The sequence below is a fragment of the Microcebus murinus genome, chromosome 12 (assembly GCF_040939455.1).
Source record: "Microcebus murinus isolate Inina chromosome 12, M.murinus_Inina_mat1.0, whole genome shotgun sequence".
NCBI classification, from domain to species: Eukaryota; Metazoa; Chordata; class Mammalia; order Primates; family Cheirogaleidae; genus Microcebus; species Microcebus murinus.
Window position 1 is genome coordinate 29,214,762 of NC_134115.1, and position 15,731 is coordinate 29,230,492.

At 41.0% G+C, this 15,731-nt stretch overlaps 1 protein-coding gene across 6 annotated transcripts in view; it reads right to left on the reverse strand.

The window, feature by feature from the left end:
- Nucleotides 1-15,731, reverse strand: part of PIP5K1B (phosphatidylinositol-4-phosphate 5-kinase type 1 beta) — a 282,554-nt gene that overhangs the window by 125,933 nt on the left and 140,890 nt on the right. For all 6 annotated transcript variants that reach the window (XM_012736933.3, XM_012736976.3, XM_012736925.3 and 3 more), the window contains one exon: nt 1,363-1,493. In XM_012736933.3, the coding sequence (XP_012592387.1) occupies nt 1,363-1,493 (131 nt within the window). The remainder of the gene's footprint in view (nt 1-1,362; nt 1,494-15,731) is intronic.

Below are 15,731 nucleotides of genomic sequence, written 5' to 3' on the forward strand. Positions count from 1 at the left end.
GTGTCATGAGCAGGGATTATCTCTCAGGCCTTGGGGTTGTCCATTTTCTATCGAGAATCTAGTTCTCATGGCTGTTATGGACCTTGGAGAAACAAACTTCAAGAGTTCCAGTGGACCAACTTAGTTCTTCAGCTAAGAGCACTTAAAGCAAAACTAGGCTGTCTGGGTTCATAGCTGAATTTTAAAAATTTACGGGCTGCTTGGGGACTACGTGGGAAGTTACTGCACATTCATCCAAAGGTTTTATTTCTAGGCAGTTGATACCTGGATACAGAGATAAACGTGTAAACAGCATTCTTCTGAAGATTTTTTTTTTTTTTAAATAAGGCAATGAAAACCCTGGTGGTAAAATTGTCACCTCAGCTACTCTCATCCAAGCTCAGGAATAAATAACAAAATTTTGAAGAGAAATATTTATTTTAAATATTAAATATAAATGTGTCTGAAAAGCCAATCCTCACAGCCCCAAAGACAAAACAATTTTCTCCAAGTCCCCAAATTAAATATCTTTATTTTTAGACCATTGTCTTTGAAAAATCCTGTCAGTTGTGGTAACATTTCCAATTTCATAATAATAACTTCTTCTTTTCCTAAACTAAGGTAGTTATAGACTTTTAAATTTATTTATTTATTTAATTGTGGTAAAACACACACAACATAAACATTTTTAAGTATACAGTTCTCGGATATTAAGTGCATTCACATTGTTGTGCAACCATCTCCACCATCCATATCCTGATGTATTTATTCTTTAAATAATTGATCCCCACCCCAAACAAATGACAAAAGCTCAAGGCAACACGTATGGGTGACCTTGTTGTTTTTGCAAATGTGGTGTCAAAACAGCAGAATTCTTGTATGTTTTCTGGAGGAAAGTTAAGTTAAAGTCATTGCAAAGGATGTGGAAGGAGAAGCTAGAAAGACTGAATTCAGATGTGAGGCCCAATTATGGGCCCACCAGCCTGATTTTTTACATTAGGGATCCAAAAAGCTGGCACCAGTGGCCGCTTCGTGGAAGCCCTCTTTTTCTAAAGCCCTGGAAGACATCACTCTGTGGTTACGGCACTCTTTCCCACTGAATCTCAACATCTTTCTCCATCTGGTCTTTCCAGGCATTCATTGCAACTAATTACAACTGGCCCATGGATGAAGCCCACTCCTCATCTCCTTATAAAAACTGCACGGCAACCTGATGCAACAGGCAGTAACAAGCATTTGAACTGCTTTTGCCCCCCCCCCCCCGAGTCCAACATATAAATTAGTACATGTAAACAGGGACATGGTAGGAAAGTCCTTCAATAGGGGGTTGTCACAAAAAAGGTTCCTTAGCATGAAAATCATCACAAATGAAAATGTTCGTACCTGGGTAGGAACACACTTTCCACCACATAAAAGTCTTGCATGAGAACATCTCGTTCTGGCTTGGAAGTGAGATTACCCACTGTGTATCCTATTCCCAGCTGAATAGCACCTTTGATAGCAGATGACGCAGTCTGCAAAAAAAGAACCAAGGGTCTCAATGTTAGGGCCTTGTTCACTGTTACAAGCAACAAAAACAGGAGAGGCAGGTTAGATTTTCTTTTTTGTTCTTCAACTATGAGGAAACTGAGGTTTGAGAAGATGGTAGGTTACTATTTTGATGGAGAATCTCTTCCAAATATTAAGGATCCTCCTTTTCATGAAATTATTTTTTGTGATTGTCTTTCCTACAAATGTTGCTAAGGTCAAATTAAAGTCCAACATGCCAATCTTTGTTTTAAGAACTTAATCTATAGTATTTTAATTTCTACCCAAAGATAAATGGTACAGTCACTTAGAAAAAAAAAACCTGAGAATTTCTATAGCATACCTATGGATTAGTAAGAGTATTTTATCTTCCTATGAAACGAAAAGAGCAAAAAATAATTTGAATCTTTGGCATACACAAAGAAATTAATTTGGAAATTGCTCACTCACTAGTGTTGCTATAGAGCCATAATCAAAATTTCCAACATTGATCTGTGCTAAAACATATAGCTTTGGGAAAATATTTCCAATTTACTATTTTTCTAATATCATTCCATAATTAAATTGATATCATGTTAACCTGGATGATAACTGCCATGTATATGTGTATATGTATATATACATGTGTGTATATATGTATGTGTATACATCTACACAGTTTTAACCAACATAACAAGAAAAATAACAGAATGACTCAATTTAGGAAAATTAGAATGTATTCTTCTTCATGGTGGGAGTGTGTCATGCTTTTTATGTCCTGCAGTACCTAAGGTAGAACCATATACACAGTGGAGCTAAATAAATACTTAAATCAGTGAGTCTTAACCAGAGACATGTGGCAATGTCTGAAGAGATTTTTTGGTAATCACAACTGGCGGTGGAGGAGTTACATGTGCTGAGCTGAGAGGCCAGGAACACTGTCAAACATCTACATTGCACAGGACAGTCCCCACCACAGAGAATTCTCCAGCCCCAAATATCAATATCACTGAGGTTGAAAAACCCTGACTTGAATGAATGTGATAAAGATCACCCATTTTATGGAAAATATACTTTTTAAATTAATATCTTCACTTAGCAAATCCAACACCTGACCCCACCTTTCCCCATGCTTTATTCTTTTTTATTTCTACACACTTTAAACACCAAAGAACACCACTCTCTTCTTGAAGAAATCTCTCCTCTTGATTTCCATGATAGAACATGATCCTGCTTTTCTGGACCACCTCCAGCTTTTCTGGTGGTCTCTCCTGTTATTTCATCACTGAATTCTCATATTCTATTTGCTATAATTGTAGTGTCCCTAAAAGTTTGGTCCTTGATCTTCAGATCTTCTTAGTTACCTAGGTAATCAATCCAAACACTGTTTCTATGCATACGACTCTCAGATCCTGTCAATCTATTTGGATGTTGCTCTGTCAACACAAATGCAGCACATACGGAACTAACCTAGTATCTTACAACCTCTCCACTTTACTTCCAAGACTGGCTTTCTTTCCCAAGGCACTGTAATTTTCAGTCACCTACACTTAAACCTCAAGCAGACCACATCTAGAAAAGGGCTGGGTCTCCAATAAATACTTGTTGACTTCACTGAAATGTCCATGCTCAATCAGAACTGATCTTTCTCCTCCACATACAACTGGTAACAATTATTTTCCCAATAGAGGCATCATTTAATTGCTTTGCTTATTCCACTGTAAAAATTATGTTATCCTTAGTGTGAGGACAACAATCTACATCCTTGATCCTTCGGGAGGTAGAAAAATCTCTTGGTATTTTTCCTTTCTCACATGCCATTTATTTAAAATCTCAGGGCAGCAAGATGGCAAAATATTGAGACTTAAGCCCATAGTGCATCTAGTGCTTAAAAAAAAATGTTTGCTATTTTAATATTCCCTCTCTGAGCTCAGCAATGCCACCAACTGGCGTCAGTGACCTTTTGTACCAGTAGCTCTGACTTCGAAAGACTGAAATGGATTTTCCTCATTTTAACCTTGCATAAAAATTCAAAAGGCATCTCTTATCCCATCCATCATTCAGTGGTACGACACAAGATGTGACATCAGCACTTTCCAGAGGACCCCAACACCCCAAACATTCCACAGACACACATGCTCTCAAAGTGCTTTGTCTTCCCTCCCTGACTCTGCTTCCCATGACATTTCTGCTCAATTCAAGGAATCACCATGATGACAGTTGTTTTAACACTTCTTGGGCCAGAACAACCCGCCAAACAGATAGAATGCCCCACTCTGTGTTGTCTTGCCCTGGCAGTAGAAGGCAGTCAAGGTTTTGACCGATGTATACTTGGTGTCCCCAAACTTTAGGGAACACGAGACTCACTGGGAATACTTGCTAATGCAGACAATGCTAATTCCACATCCCTAGAATTTCTGATCCAGAAGACCTGGGGTAAGGCCCAATAATTTTCTCTTGTTCTAAGGAGCACCGGAAAAAATCTTTCTTGTATGGCATACAATTAAGTTTTCAGTCCCTGAAGGAAGGAGATTTTAGAAAGGATCCCATTGACATCTGTTTAGTTAAACCAAGAAACCGACTTATAATATTACTTTCCTTTCAGAGTACTTAAAATTCAAGTGCTCTGATGGGAGAAATAATAAAAGTAGTTATTAATCTTTTTTGAACAACTAATTTGTGCCAGGCACCTGACATATGGATGACAACAATTATAATCATAATCTATCATAATCATAGCACAGACTTAAATAGTGTTTATGAAATGGCAGGCACTGTTCTAAGTGCTTTCTGGTTATATGAACTCTTACATCCTCACAACGACTCTATGAGGTGGGCACTATTATTGTCTCTGTTTTACTGACTTGGGAAGGTTTAGCAACTTACACAAGGTCACACAGCTAGAGAAGAGGTGAAGCTGGGGCTCGCCCCTACGGAGGGGTGAGCTCAGAGTCTAAGCTATAAACAAGCATACTCTACTCTGTTGTCTCTAGCGTCAGAATCTCTTAACTCATTTAACCCTCTCCAGGACCCTGGAACATAGTGACAATTATCCCCCTTTTACAGGAGGGGATTTAATACTCAGCAAGGTGAAGTGACTTGCCCAAGTCACTCTGTTAGCATGTGGCAGAAACTGACTGCCAAGCCCAGGCTGCTTCCTCTGCTGTGGTTTCGAATCAAACCTGGAATCGAAGTTGGAAGTTTTATTTTAAGTCTGGATGTTTGACCTCAACAAAGTAAGAAGCTCTAAGAGAGCCTTTCCTTTTGATGAAATAGGGACAACACATTTTATTTGCTTCTAATCATACCCAACCACAGGCAAGCAAAAGAAAAACTTGTAAACTTCTTGGTAAACCAGTATAAACACCATCGTTAATGTCACTACTGGGAACATAGGGTTATCAACAAACGGAGGTATTTTGCTGACACCTCAAAGTTTCTTCCTCCCCATTTCCCCAAATGCTTTAGCATTGATACATTTGGGCATAATTAAAAAGTATCTTATATATGTAATCTAACAAAGCTAAACTCACAGAAGTAGAGAGTAGAATGCTGGTTACTCGGGGCTAGTTGGGGGTTGGGAAGATGTCAGTCAAAAGATACAAAATTTCAGTTAGACAGGAGGAATAAATGCAAGGGATCTATTGTGCAACATTGTGACTCTAATTAATAACAATGTATTGTATTTTAAAAACCACTAAGAGAGCAGATCTTGAGTATTCTCACCACAAAAAGTAACTAGGTGGGGTAATGCATACTTACCTCAAGTCAACTAGCTCGATTGAGCCGTCCCACAATGTAGACATATTTCAAAACATCATGTTGTACACAATGCATATAATTTTTGTCAATTAAAAAAATAAAATAGAAAAAAGTACATTTGTCAGCTTCATAGAAATGTCCGGTTATGTTCTCTATGGCATATGGTTTCTTAAGCCATCGGCAGTAAAGGCCTCATCACCTGACATTTCCCCACTGGACATCTGGTCTGGCCTAATAGTGGGCCAGATGTGCTTTAAAACTGTGAAAAAAAAACACGGAAGTGCTACCTGGAGTCTCTGATTTGCAGATTAGTAGTCATGATGGTGACAAAGACCTTCTGTGTGAAGCACTGGTGACGGCGCTTCTAGAACCAGCAGTTCTTTCCCTGCGACTCAGCTACCAGAGCTCCCTTCCTTGCTCTAGGACCCCACCAGCAGACCAGTGAGACGAGGTGGTCGATGGCTTTGCGGCACCCACCGAGCCCCTCCAGTTTTCTCTGAAAGTGCTAGAACATGACCATTTCCCTTTCTAGAGCCAAGGGGAGGGGGGCTTTGACTCCTTTAAAACATATAGGTTTAAATTTCAGAGCACAGCAAAACAAAGTCTATTTTTAATTCAGGACTTTGCAAGGGCTAAGTGGAGACAATATGTTGCCTGGATACCAGAAAAACCTCTAAAGTATTTGACACTTGGAGAAAGACAGAAGCATATAATATCTCAAAGGCAAACCACAAATCTTCACTTTGACAGCTCTCTTTACTAACTGAAACTTGCTTGGGTATGATATGGTAACACTAACAGTAAAATGAATGTCAGCTTGCATGTGGATGGTATGTTATGGTCTTCAAAGCACTATCTTTTAATGATTGTGTTCGATTGTCACAAATGTTACCTAGCTAGGTAGGCCTTATAATGCTCATTGCATAGGTAAAGAAACTGTGGTTCTGGGAGATTAACTTGGTTTAAATCCCTTAGCTAGTGTGGTGCTACAGCCAGGAATGATACTCCAGGCTTCTAGAAGACTCCCAGTTCAGAGTTCTACCACTTTGCTTTACTTACCTGGGTTTTCTCTGCTGGAGATGGATCTGATAGAAGCTGAACAATGACATAATAATGATGACAGTAACAAGACTAAATGCCTAAGCAAATCCACTAATGGGGAGCAATGATCTTGACAACAATAAGATTTTTAATGACCTTATAGGAAACTGCTTTCTACAGCACAATGTCCATGAAATTAGATCACTTAATATGCCATCTGATATCACTGGCTTTAAAAGGAAGTATTAAAACATTTCATGTCAACAGCATTTTTTCCCTTAAGGTGATATGATGAACTAATTATAGGGTAATAGCCAATATACATGTTGCCAGAGTGATTGTTTTCAAAAGTACAAACCTGATCATGTCATTGCCCTGCTTGAAACCTTCTAATGGGTCCTCTGCACCCTCCCTGCAGGATTAAGCTCAAACCCCTTAGCTTGACACTGGATGCCCATCTTGTACTCTTACCCCCTCCCTGCCTCTTACACCCCATGTGAAAAAAAGATACCACAATCAACACATATTTTATGCTTTGAGCAAGCTGACCTTATAAACCCCTAACAACTGCATAGGAAAATCTCTGCTTGTGTGTATTTTTTCCAGGCATGGGGTCCAAAGCTTTCTCTTTTTTCTCAGGAGGTCTATTTTTGTCAAACCTTCGCCAAATCTAGAGAGTCTAGTTCTAAATTAGAGATATTCACTGACAACGTGCCTTGGCCTAGGCCATAAAGAATGGCTCAGTAACACCCTGTAACAGCACGGAGGTGACCCTTGTCTGGGCAGGCAGATGCTGACTGTGCCCATCATTTCTACAGCTCACGTCCAGCCCGGGGTCTTCCCTCCTGTCTCTAAACCTACACTCAAGAAACAAGACAGGGGCTACTTATTTGTCCCCAAGAGAGAATTAAGGGACAAGAAAGAGGGACACAGTGCATGACACTGGTTGTAGGACTGCGGACATGCACAGCTGTGGGCAGGCAAGCCTACTCCCTTCTGAGAGAAGGTAGAATCGCTTCTTGCCTCTGGGTTTTTTGAATCATTTATCCAATGCCTCTTTGTATTAGTTCCCCATCGCTGCCATGACAAATTAATATAAATGTAATGGCTTCAAACAACATAAACTTATTATCTTATAGTTTTGGAGGTCAGAAGTCCTAAGATCAAGGTGTCAGCAGGGCTGCTTTCCTTTTGGAGGTGCGAGGGGAGAATGTTTCCCTGCCTTTCCACGATTCTGGAGTCCACCCGAGTTCCTGGACTTATGGCCCTTCCTCCATCCTTAATGGCAGCAGAATTCTTAAATCCCCCTCCCCCAACCTCTGGTTCTCCTATCACATCTCCTTCTCTGACTTTGATCTTTCTGCTTCTCTTTTATAAGGACCCACCTGGATAATCCAGGACAATCCCCCCATCTCAAAATATTTAACTTAATCACACCTGCCAAGTCCCTTTTGCCATGTGAGGTTACATACTCACAGGTTCCAGGGATGAGGACAGGAACCTCTTTGGGGCCCCATTATTTTGGGAACTGAACTCCTCTACTGTGGGACTGACACTGGAAATTTTTACAGTGTTGCCTCCTGCAGAGAGAGGGGCTCCCCTCAGAACTCCATCCAGTTGGGTTCGGCTCATTCACTTAACAAAGAGCTGAGCACTTTCTACAAGCCTGGCACGTCTGTAGGCTCTGGGGAAAGCATGAGCCTCAAAAAGCACATGGTTCCTGCTCTCCTGGGAGTTTCTAGTCTAGTAGGAAATAGAGACATTAAACAAAGAAACATACACATACATAATGTCAAATTGGACTCAGTGACAGAGAGAGGCACAGGGTGACGCGATTGAGTCCAGAATGGCAGGACTCACTTAAGAATGGCGGAGTGTGCAGAGGTCAGTCTGGGGACTGATCTGTGGGCTGGGACTGGAAAGGTGAGACTGGGCCAGTCAGGAGGCCACATCAGCAAAGACTGGCTGTGTGTCCACTGGGGATATATAAATGACCTGAGCAGGGTCCTTGCCTTCAAGGATTGACATTCTGGACTCGTGTGGGTGGTGGGAAAGAGAGACAGCACACCAGGAGATTTGGGGAGTCACCTTCCAGGGACAGAGAAGCAGAAGGCTTCAAGGACCTGAAGCAAAGAATTGTGGGTAAACCAGGGGACAACAGGCAGAACGTCAGAACCAGAGATTGGAAAGCCTGATGGATCTGTACCTTCCAGGCCATCTCAAGGGCTGGCAGTGTTTGAGTAAGGGATCAGCATTCTAACTAAAAGAGGATGGCTCTGGAGGACACATTGCAGGGATTACACAAGGGAAAGTGATTAGGTGGCAGTTGCAGTGGTTCATACAGAGATGCTGATGGCTAAAAGAAGGGTGAGCAATGAGAAGATGGACAGAAGAGTTGAGTTTGAGATGTATTTTAGAGGGAGAGAGACAGGACTTGCTATGAGCTAGAAACGAGGGAGAGAAAAGTAGCAGCAATGTCTCCTGGCATTTTCCTTGAGCAATGGATGAACTGAGGTTGCTTTACCAAGTTGGGGAGATTGAAGAAGGAACATATTTTGGGGCAAAGATCAAGGGTTCCATCTGAGACATCCAACTGGAGATGTTACCATGCAGGTCTGGAGTTGAGAATAGGAGTTTGAGTTAAATTTTGGATTTGAAAGTTATTAGCATATGAATGGTTTTGAAAACTGAGAGGCTGGATGAGGCAGCCCAGGAAAAGAGGGGGTGTCTGGGAAGAGCCCTAAGACATAACAACATTTAGGGACTGGATGGAAGAAGGAGAACTTTCAGAGGAGACTTGGGAGTGACTGCAGCAGTGGGAAGAAAATAATGGCTTCAAAGAAAATAAGAGAGTTTGAAGAAAGGAGTGACAACACTCTGCACAAGTTGCTCTTTTGTTTGATAATACGAATGCTACAACTTGATAGGATATTTAAAGCTATGGGTTCAATTCTCTGTTCTTCTCTCATTCATATCATTCATTCATATGTAAATCTAAGTCTGGATCTAGAATATTCAACAAAATTATTTGATGAACTTCAAATGATGCCATCATTTAACCATATTTTTAAAAATGTTCTACAACTCAGAAAAATAAAATGTTAAGTTATAAAAGCAGGATGCAAAATAATAATCAGATAATCAAATTTGAACAGGAAAAACCCATAAGTGTATATATACACTTCCATGGAGGGAAATAAAACAGGAAGGACATTGACCAAAATGTACATTTCTGGATAATGGGACATTAGGTGATTTTTGCTTTTCAGTTCTACTTCCTAGATTTTCTAAGTGCTATGTTTTATATAGGAAAGGAAATGTCCTCCGATGAAGGTATTGTTACTATGTTTATAAATACATTTTGAGGGATGACGAACGCATGTTTGGTATTTGCTCATCTTTTTGTGTTTTTAGATCAAGCCCTCAATGTTACGAGCCCATGTGACTACTATGCTCTTATGAAGTGTCATCATAAACAGCTTCAGTTTAGTCTCCCACTATTCCTCTAAATGTATTTCGAGCTTAGATCTGCCCCTATTCCAGCCTGAAATTTAGGGCAGGTCTATGACCCTTATGGTGACTCCTAGAATAAAAAGAAGATGGTCTCTTCATTTCTTGTCTCAGATCCATAAAAATGAACTCGTATAGATGCTTGGTACGTCTAGTCCAGCTTAGTAATAAAAAGCTTGGATATACCTTTAGTAACTGTCTCCCCTTCCCCCAGCTTGCCTGGCCCAAGCCAGCTCCAGTGGGGGAATGGAGTAGCGGGCTTTTCTTCCCTTTTCTGACTGGTTACTGGAGGAAGGAGGAGAGGAGCAGGAAAAGTCTCTTTTGAGGAGTACAGTTGTAAGATGTCCCAGGCACTTGAAAGGCTTGTCATGTGTACACATCTCTTTTTCTTGTGGGGTCCTTTTGTGGGGTCTGCAGTTCTCCCCTCCAAATGCCTGTTGCATTCTCATATTTAGGGGAAGAACACATCTTCTCTGACTACTAGTCTCTTCTTGTTTCCCAGGTCCTCGGGTGGACAGGATCAGGGATGACCCCCATGCTAGTCACATGTCATTTGTCCCGAAACTCTGGGAGTGGACAAGTAGTCTCCCCACACTCCCTAGGAAGCCTCTTTTGCTATCATAGAGCAGCTGACCAATGATGCTCATGTCCTTTCAATTTTCCAGAAAAATACTGTAACCTATTGCATCCCCCAGGCTCCAGGGAATACATATCACATTTTTCAGTGGTCTCACTGAAGCCCCTTCCCTAGGCTTGAGGTGGTGGGCAGAGCCTCTCTGAACCTTCCCTCTTGTGGGAGTTACTCATATCAACAGCTGTCTCCAAAATTATTCTTTCACATCTCACAGTGGGCCAGCCAAGCCCTTTCATAGACTGGGGTGACCATTTGGCTGGCCTTAGAGCACCCCCTTCCCCACCTTGGAATGTGATTAACATGCTTGCATCCTTTCAGCTTATACTGTCCTGGACTGACTCCTAGGTCCTGCTGATGACATGCGGTTTGGGGCGGCTGCATCACTTGACTGCTCACTGTGTTCCATGCCCCCTGCCACGTGATTGCCAGGCTCATCATTCCAAGGCTTTTTATTTTTTAATACCACCTCCCAGCATAAAAACCTTCACTGGTTTTTGACCATCTGTAGAAAAAAAATCCAAATTCCTTGCTTGGCCTTCAAAACTTTCTACAATCTAATTCCTGTTAATGCTAAATGCTATAATCAATAAATCCTCAAATGCAAACTGCTATAAAAAGCACACCCCCTGAAATTTACTGTCTTGATTCAAGAGAAGTCTTTTTTTTTTTGAGACAAGAGTCTCACTTTGTTTCCCAGGCTAGAGTGAGTGCCGTGGTGTCAGCCTAGCTCACAGCAACCTCAAACTCCTGGGCTCAAGCAATCCTTCTGCCTCAGCCTCCCTAGTAGCTGGGACTACAGGCATGCACCACCATGCCCGGCTAATTTTTTGTATATATATATATATTAGTTGGCCAATTAATTTCTTTCTATTTATAGTAGAGACGGGGGTCCCACTCAGGTTGGTTTTTGAACTCCTGACCTTGAGCAATCCACCTGCTTCGGCCTCCCAGAGTGCTAGGATTACAGGTGTGAGCCACCGTGCCCGGCCTGGAGACGTTTTTCGTAACTAGGCATAGTCCACGGCTCGTGTTCCTGAATGGGGGTCCCCTTTCCTCTGTCAGGTGGCACACGGGAGGCTGGCTCTTGCATCCTTGTGGCTCTGATATCCTTGGTCGCAAAGTCCTCCAGATCCAGCTGGCTGACAGGGAAAGTGGGACCAGGGAAGGAAAGTCCACTTCCTACTATCTTTGAGAGGGAGAGATAGTGCAGGATACCTACCCCAGGTCTGTTCCTCGACTCTTCTCCACCCTGCTCTGTGCCCCTGGGCACTCACCTGTATGTCAACGTCAGAGGCTCCCTTGCCTTCTGGTTTCTAGCTGGGTTTGGCCAATGGGACACCCTGATAGAAGACTGTAGGGAGGTTTGAGGGTGAGTTCAAGGAACTTACTTCCATCTCACCATCCCTGCAGGTTTGATTCAGTCTGGTTGTATCCTTCTGAAGGTTATAGCTCTTTTCTTATGGGTCCTTCCAAGTGAGTCTTATTTTGAGTTCTAGAAATTATACCATGCTCAGTGCTGGGAAAATTGGATAGCCTCATGCAGAAGACTTAAAACTGGATCCCTATCTCCCACCACCTGCAAAAATTAACTCTAGATGAATTAAAAATTTAAATGTAAGACCTGAAACCATAAAAATTCTAGGAGAGAAATCCTAGGAAAAACTATCCTCGACATTGGCCTATGTAAAGAATTTATGACTAAGACCCCCAAAGCAAATACAATAAAAATAAACATAAATGGGACCTAATTCAAAAGCTTCTGCACAGCAAAATATATAACCAACAAAATAAATAGTCAACCTATGGCATGGGAGAAAATATTTGCAAGCTATCCATCTGACAAAGGTCTAATATTCAGAATCAAGGAACTCAAATAAATCAGCAAGAAAAAAAACCCAAATAACTCCATTAAAAAGTGGGCAAAAGACATGAATATTCTTCAAAGGAAGAGAAACAAATAGCCAACAAACATATACAAAATGCTCAATCTATCACTAATCATTAGTAAAATGCTAATTAAAACCACAACAAGATACACCTTACCCCTGTCAGAATGGCCATTATTAAAAAGTCAAAAAACAATAGATACTGGCATGGATGTGGTAAAAAGGGAACGCTTATACACTATTGGTTGGAATGTAAATGAATATAACCTGTATCAAAAACAGCACGGAGATTTCTCAAAGAACTAAAAGTAGACCTACCATTCAATCCAGCAAAATCCCACTACTGGGTATTTAAACAAAGGAAAAGAAGTCATTTTATAAAAAAGACATCTGGACCCATATGTTTGTAGTGCTGCACAATTCACAATTGCAAAAATATGGAAACAACTTAAGTGACCACCAGCCGATAACTAGATAAAGAATATACACATACACACACACACACACATACACAACTATGGAATGCTCAGTCATCAAAAAGAATGAAATAACATCTTTTGTAGCAACTCTGGATGGAATTGGAGGCCATTATTCTTAAGTAAAACAGGAACAAAGAACCAAATACCACATGTTTCTCACAAGTGGGAGCTAAGCAGTGGCTAATGTGTGGTCATACAGAGTGACTTAATGGACACTGGAGACCCAGAAGGAAGAACATTAGAGGAGAGTGCAGGATGAAAAATTACATATTGGGTACAACGTGCACTATTTAGGTAATGGGTATATTAGAAGCCTAGACTTCTCCACTACGTAATTCAACCATGTAACAAAAAAGCCACTTGTACTTCCTAAATCTACTTAAATTAAAAAAAAAAAAAAACTAATAATAAAGAAAGAAACTGTACCATTCTCTGACTCCTTCATGCCTCAGGGAGGTAACAAGATACATTCTGGCCTGAAGATACTGCACTATCCCTTGTGGTTTGCCTGCATTTCTCCCACATCTTTGCAAACAGTGCCTTTCTTAAATTCCCTTCAAATTACCCAATTTGAGCACACTATCTGCTCATTGCCCTCCAGATGAAGACCCATTCATGGGACACCAGCAAGGACGAGCTGTACAGCCCCACCCAGGTGCAAGGAGGGCTGGCTTTGCAGCAGCCGTTTTCCAGATGCAGCTGTGCTTTGGAGGAGAGTGCAGATCCTGGTGGACAGTCTGCTGTCTGGGCCACAAACCAGAGATCCTCCTGCCCCTACGCAAACCCACAACTTTAGCTCAACTGTCCCACTTAAAGTTGCCGTGTGAATCCCCGTCTCTGCATCCACTGACCTGCATGCAGGCCTTCAGTGTCATCCTCCATTCCCTTTTTGGTTTCCTACCTACTCCTCCAGGCCCAGCTCTACCACGTGTCCCTCCATACAATCTCTGTTCATTACAGCAGATAAAAATGGTTCCTCTCCCAGGAAGAGTCGTTTTAGTCTTGACTTTTATGGTATTCTGTTACTTTCATGGTTGGCAACCACTTTTCTAATTCCTGCAGCTATCTACATTTTCCAAAATAAGAACCCTGGAGGTCCCATTATAATGATGCCCCCACCCCTGTGCCCGCACACCCACTCCATGTGGTGAAACTGCCTTGTAACAAGGTCACTGTGACATACTAGGCACTAAACACCCGTGGAAGAAGCCCAAGGCAGATGCACTTTGTATTTCATTCTCCCTTTTCACTAAGCGGCCTTTTAGCAAGATACCAGTGTATCCACTTGTTTGATGGAAAATTTGCCTCTCCAAATTTGATAGAAAAGGCAGAACAATGGAAAGAGGTTTCGTGGTTTCTTATAAATTATCTCCATCTTAATATGGTTGGCAGTGAAGCACATTCTCTTATTGGGAAGGAAAAGCATATTAAGCAAACACTCTCATTAACGGAAAGTACTGTACTCTTCAGGTATTCGTAATCCAGCGGTGGCAAATTATGCACACTTAATTGCCCTTAAAAAAGATATGCCATCAACTACAGATGAAATTTTTGATTTAGGATAGAGCAACATTATGAATGCTGTCATGTAGCCTTTCAGAAATATTACAGTTTAGAGTAAAGACATTCATCATAAATGTGGCACCGTTATTTCCACACACTAGGGAAGAATATTTCATTTGTTTGCATATTCAAATAAAAACTGTTTTTATTTGCTATAAATACAAATTTAGATTTAATAGAGACACACATAAGAAAGGAATGACTTTTCATCCTTCTAGAATTAACCCAAATCGGATTTCACATAATCTTAGAGTGTTACATTTCTTGGCAAAGGAGTTGTCACTTTTAATGGTAAAATATTACCTCGGTGCTAAGCACTGTTTGGGGGACATAACACAAAGCTTATGGCAGATGTTGCAAGTTGTCTCGAGCATCTATATTCTCCCTTCTCATTCAGCAGTTGCTCTAATGACGGTTGACTATGCCCCCCGACCCCCACCCCGGAGACATTTGGCAGTGTGTGGAGACAATTTTGGTTATCATAACTGGGGAGTGCTACTGGCATCTATTGGATAGAAACCAGGGATATACAAAGCACAGAACAGCCTTTGCAAAACAGAATTACCCAGCCCTAATGGCAATACTGTGGAGGTTGAGAAACCCTATTATATAGTAATAGAAATTTTAATTGGGTATTTTGCCTGGTTCTCTCGCAGGTAGGTACAGTCACACCAATCTTGCTGCTTTAGTTCCCATTTTCCTGATCACCAGTGAGGGAGATTTTCTTCGTGAGTTTATTGTATTATTTGCTTTTAACTTTATAATTTTCATTTTTTATGGCTGCACACTAATAACCATGCTCAATTATTTTATACCAAATGAAATTAAACTGCATTTGCAAACTAGTCCCCACGGAAGTTCTAAAACAATAAGATTCCATGCTTTCTCTTGGGAGTTTATGTTATTGAAATTGTAAGCTCTCACAGGGCAGAAACTACCTATTCTTTATCATCTACCAAATAAAGTCCTTCTTTATTCCTTTTTACTCTTATACAATTTTACACAGCTCTAGATTTTTAAAATTTGAGACAGTCCTTTAGAAGAATTTATACTCATATTCACGATTAAATATATATTTTTGCAATAACAGATAAGAAATTTACTCTATAATTGGCTCAGTGGGATACTAGGCTCCTTTGTAGGAGCATATCACAGCAGCCTGTGGGTGAGATGGGGTTGTGAAACACACCTATATGTATATATACAGAGAAACTATAAGCAAGCCTGCCTACCTGTTTCTTTATAGCTTCACATGGTAGGGTCAGAACCCTGGAGGTCCCATTATAATGATGCCCCCACCCCTGTGCCCGCACACACACTCCATGTGGTGAAACTGCCTTGTAACAAGGGCACTGTGACATACGAGGCACT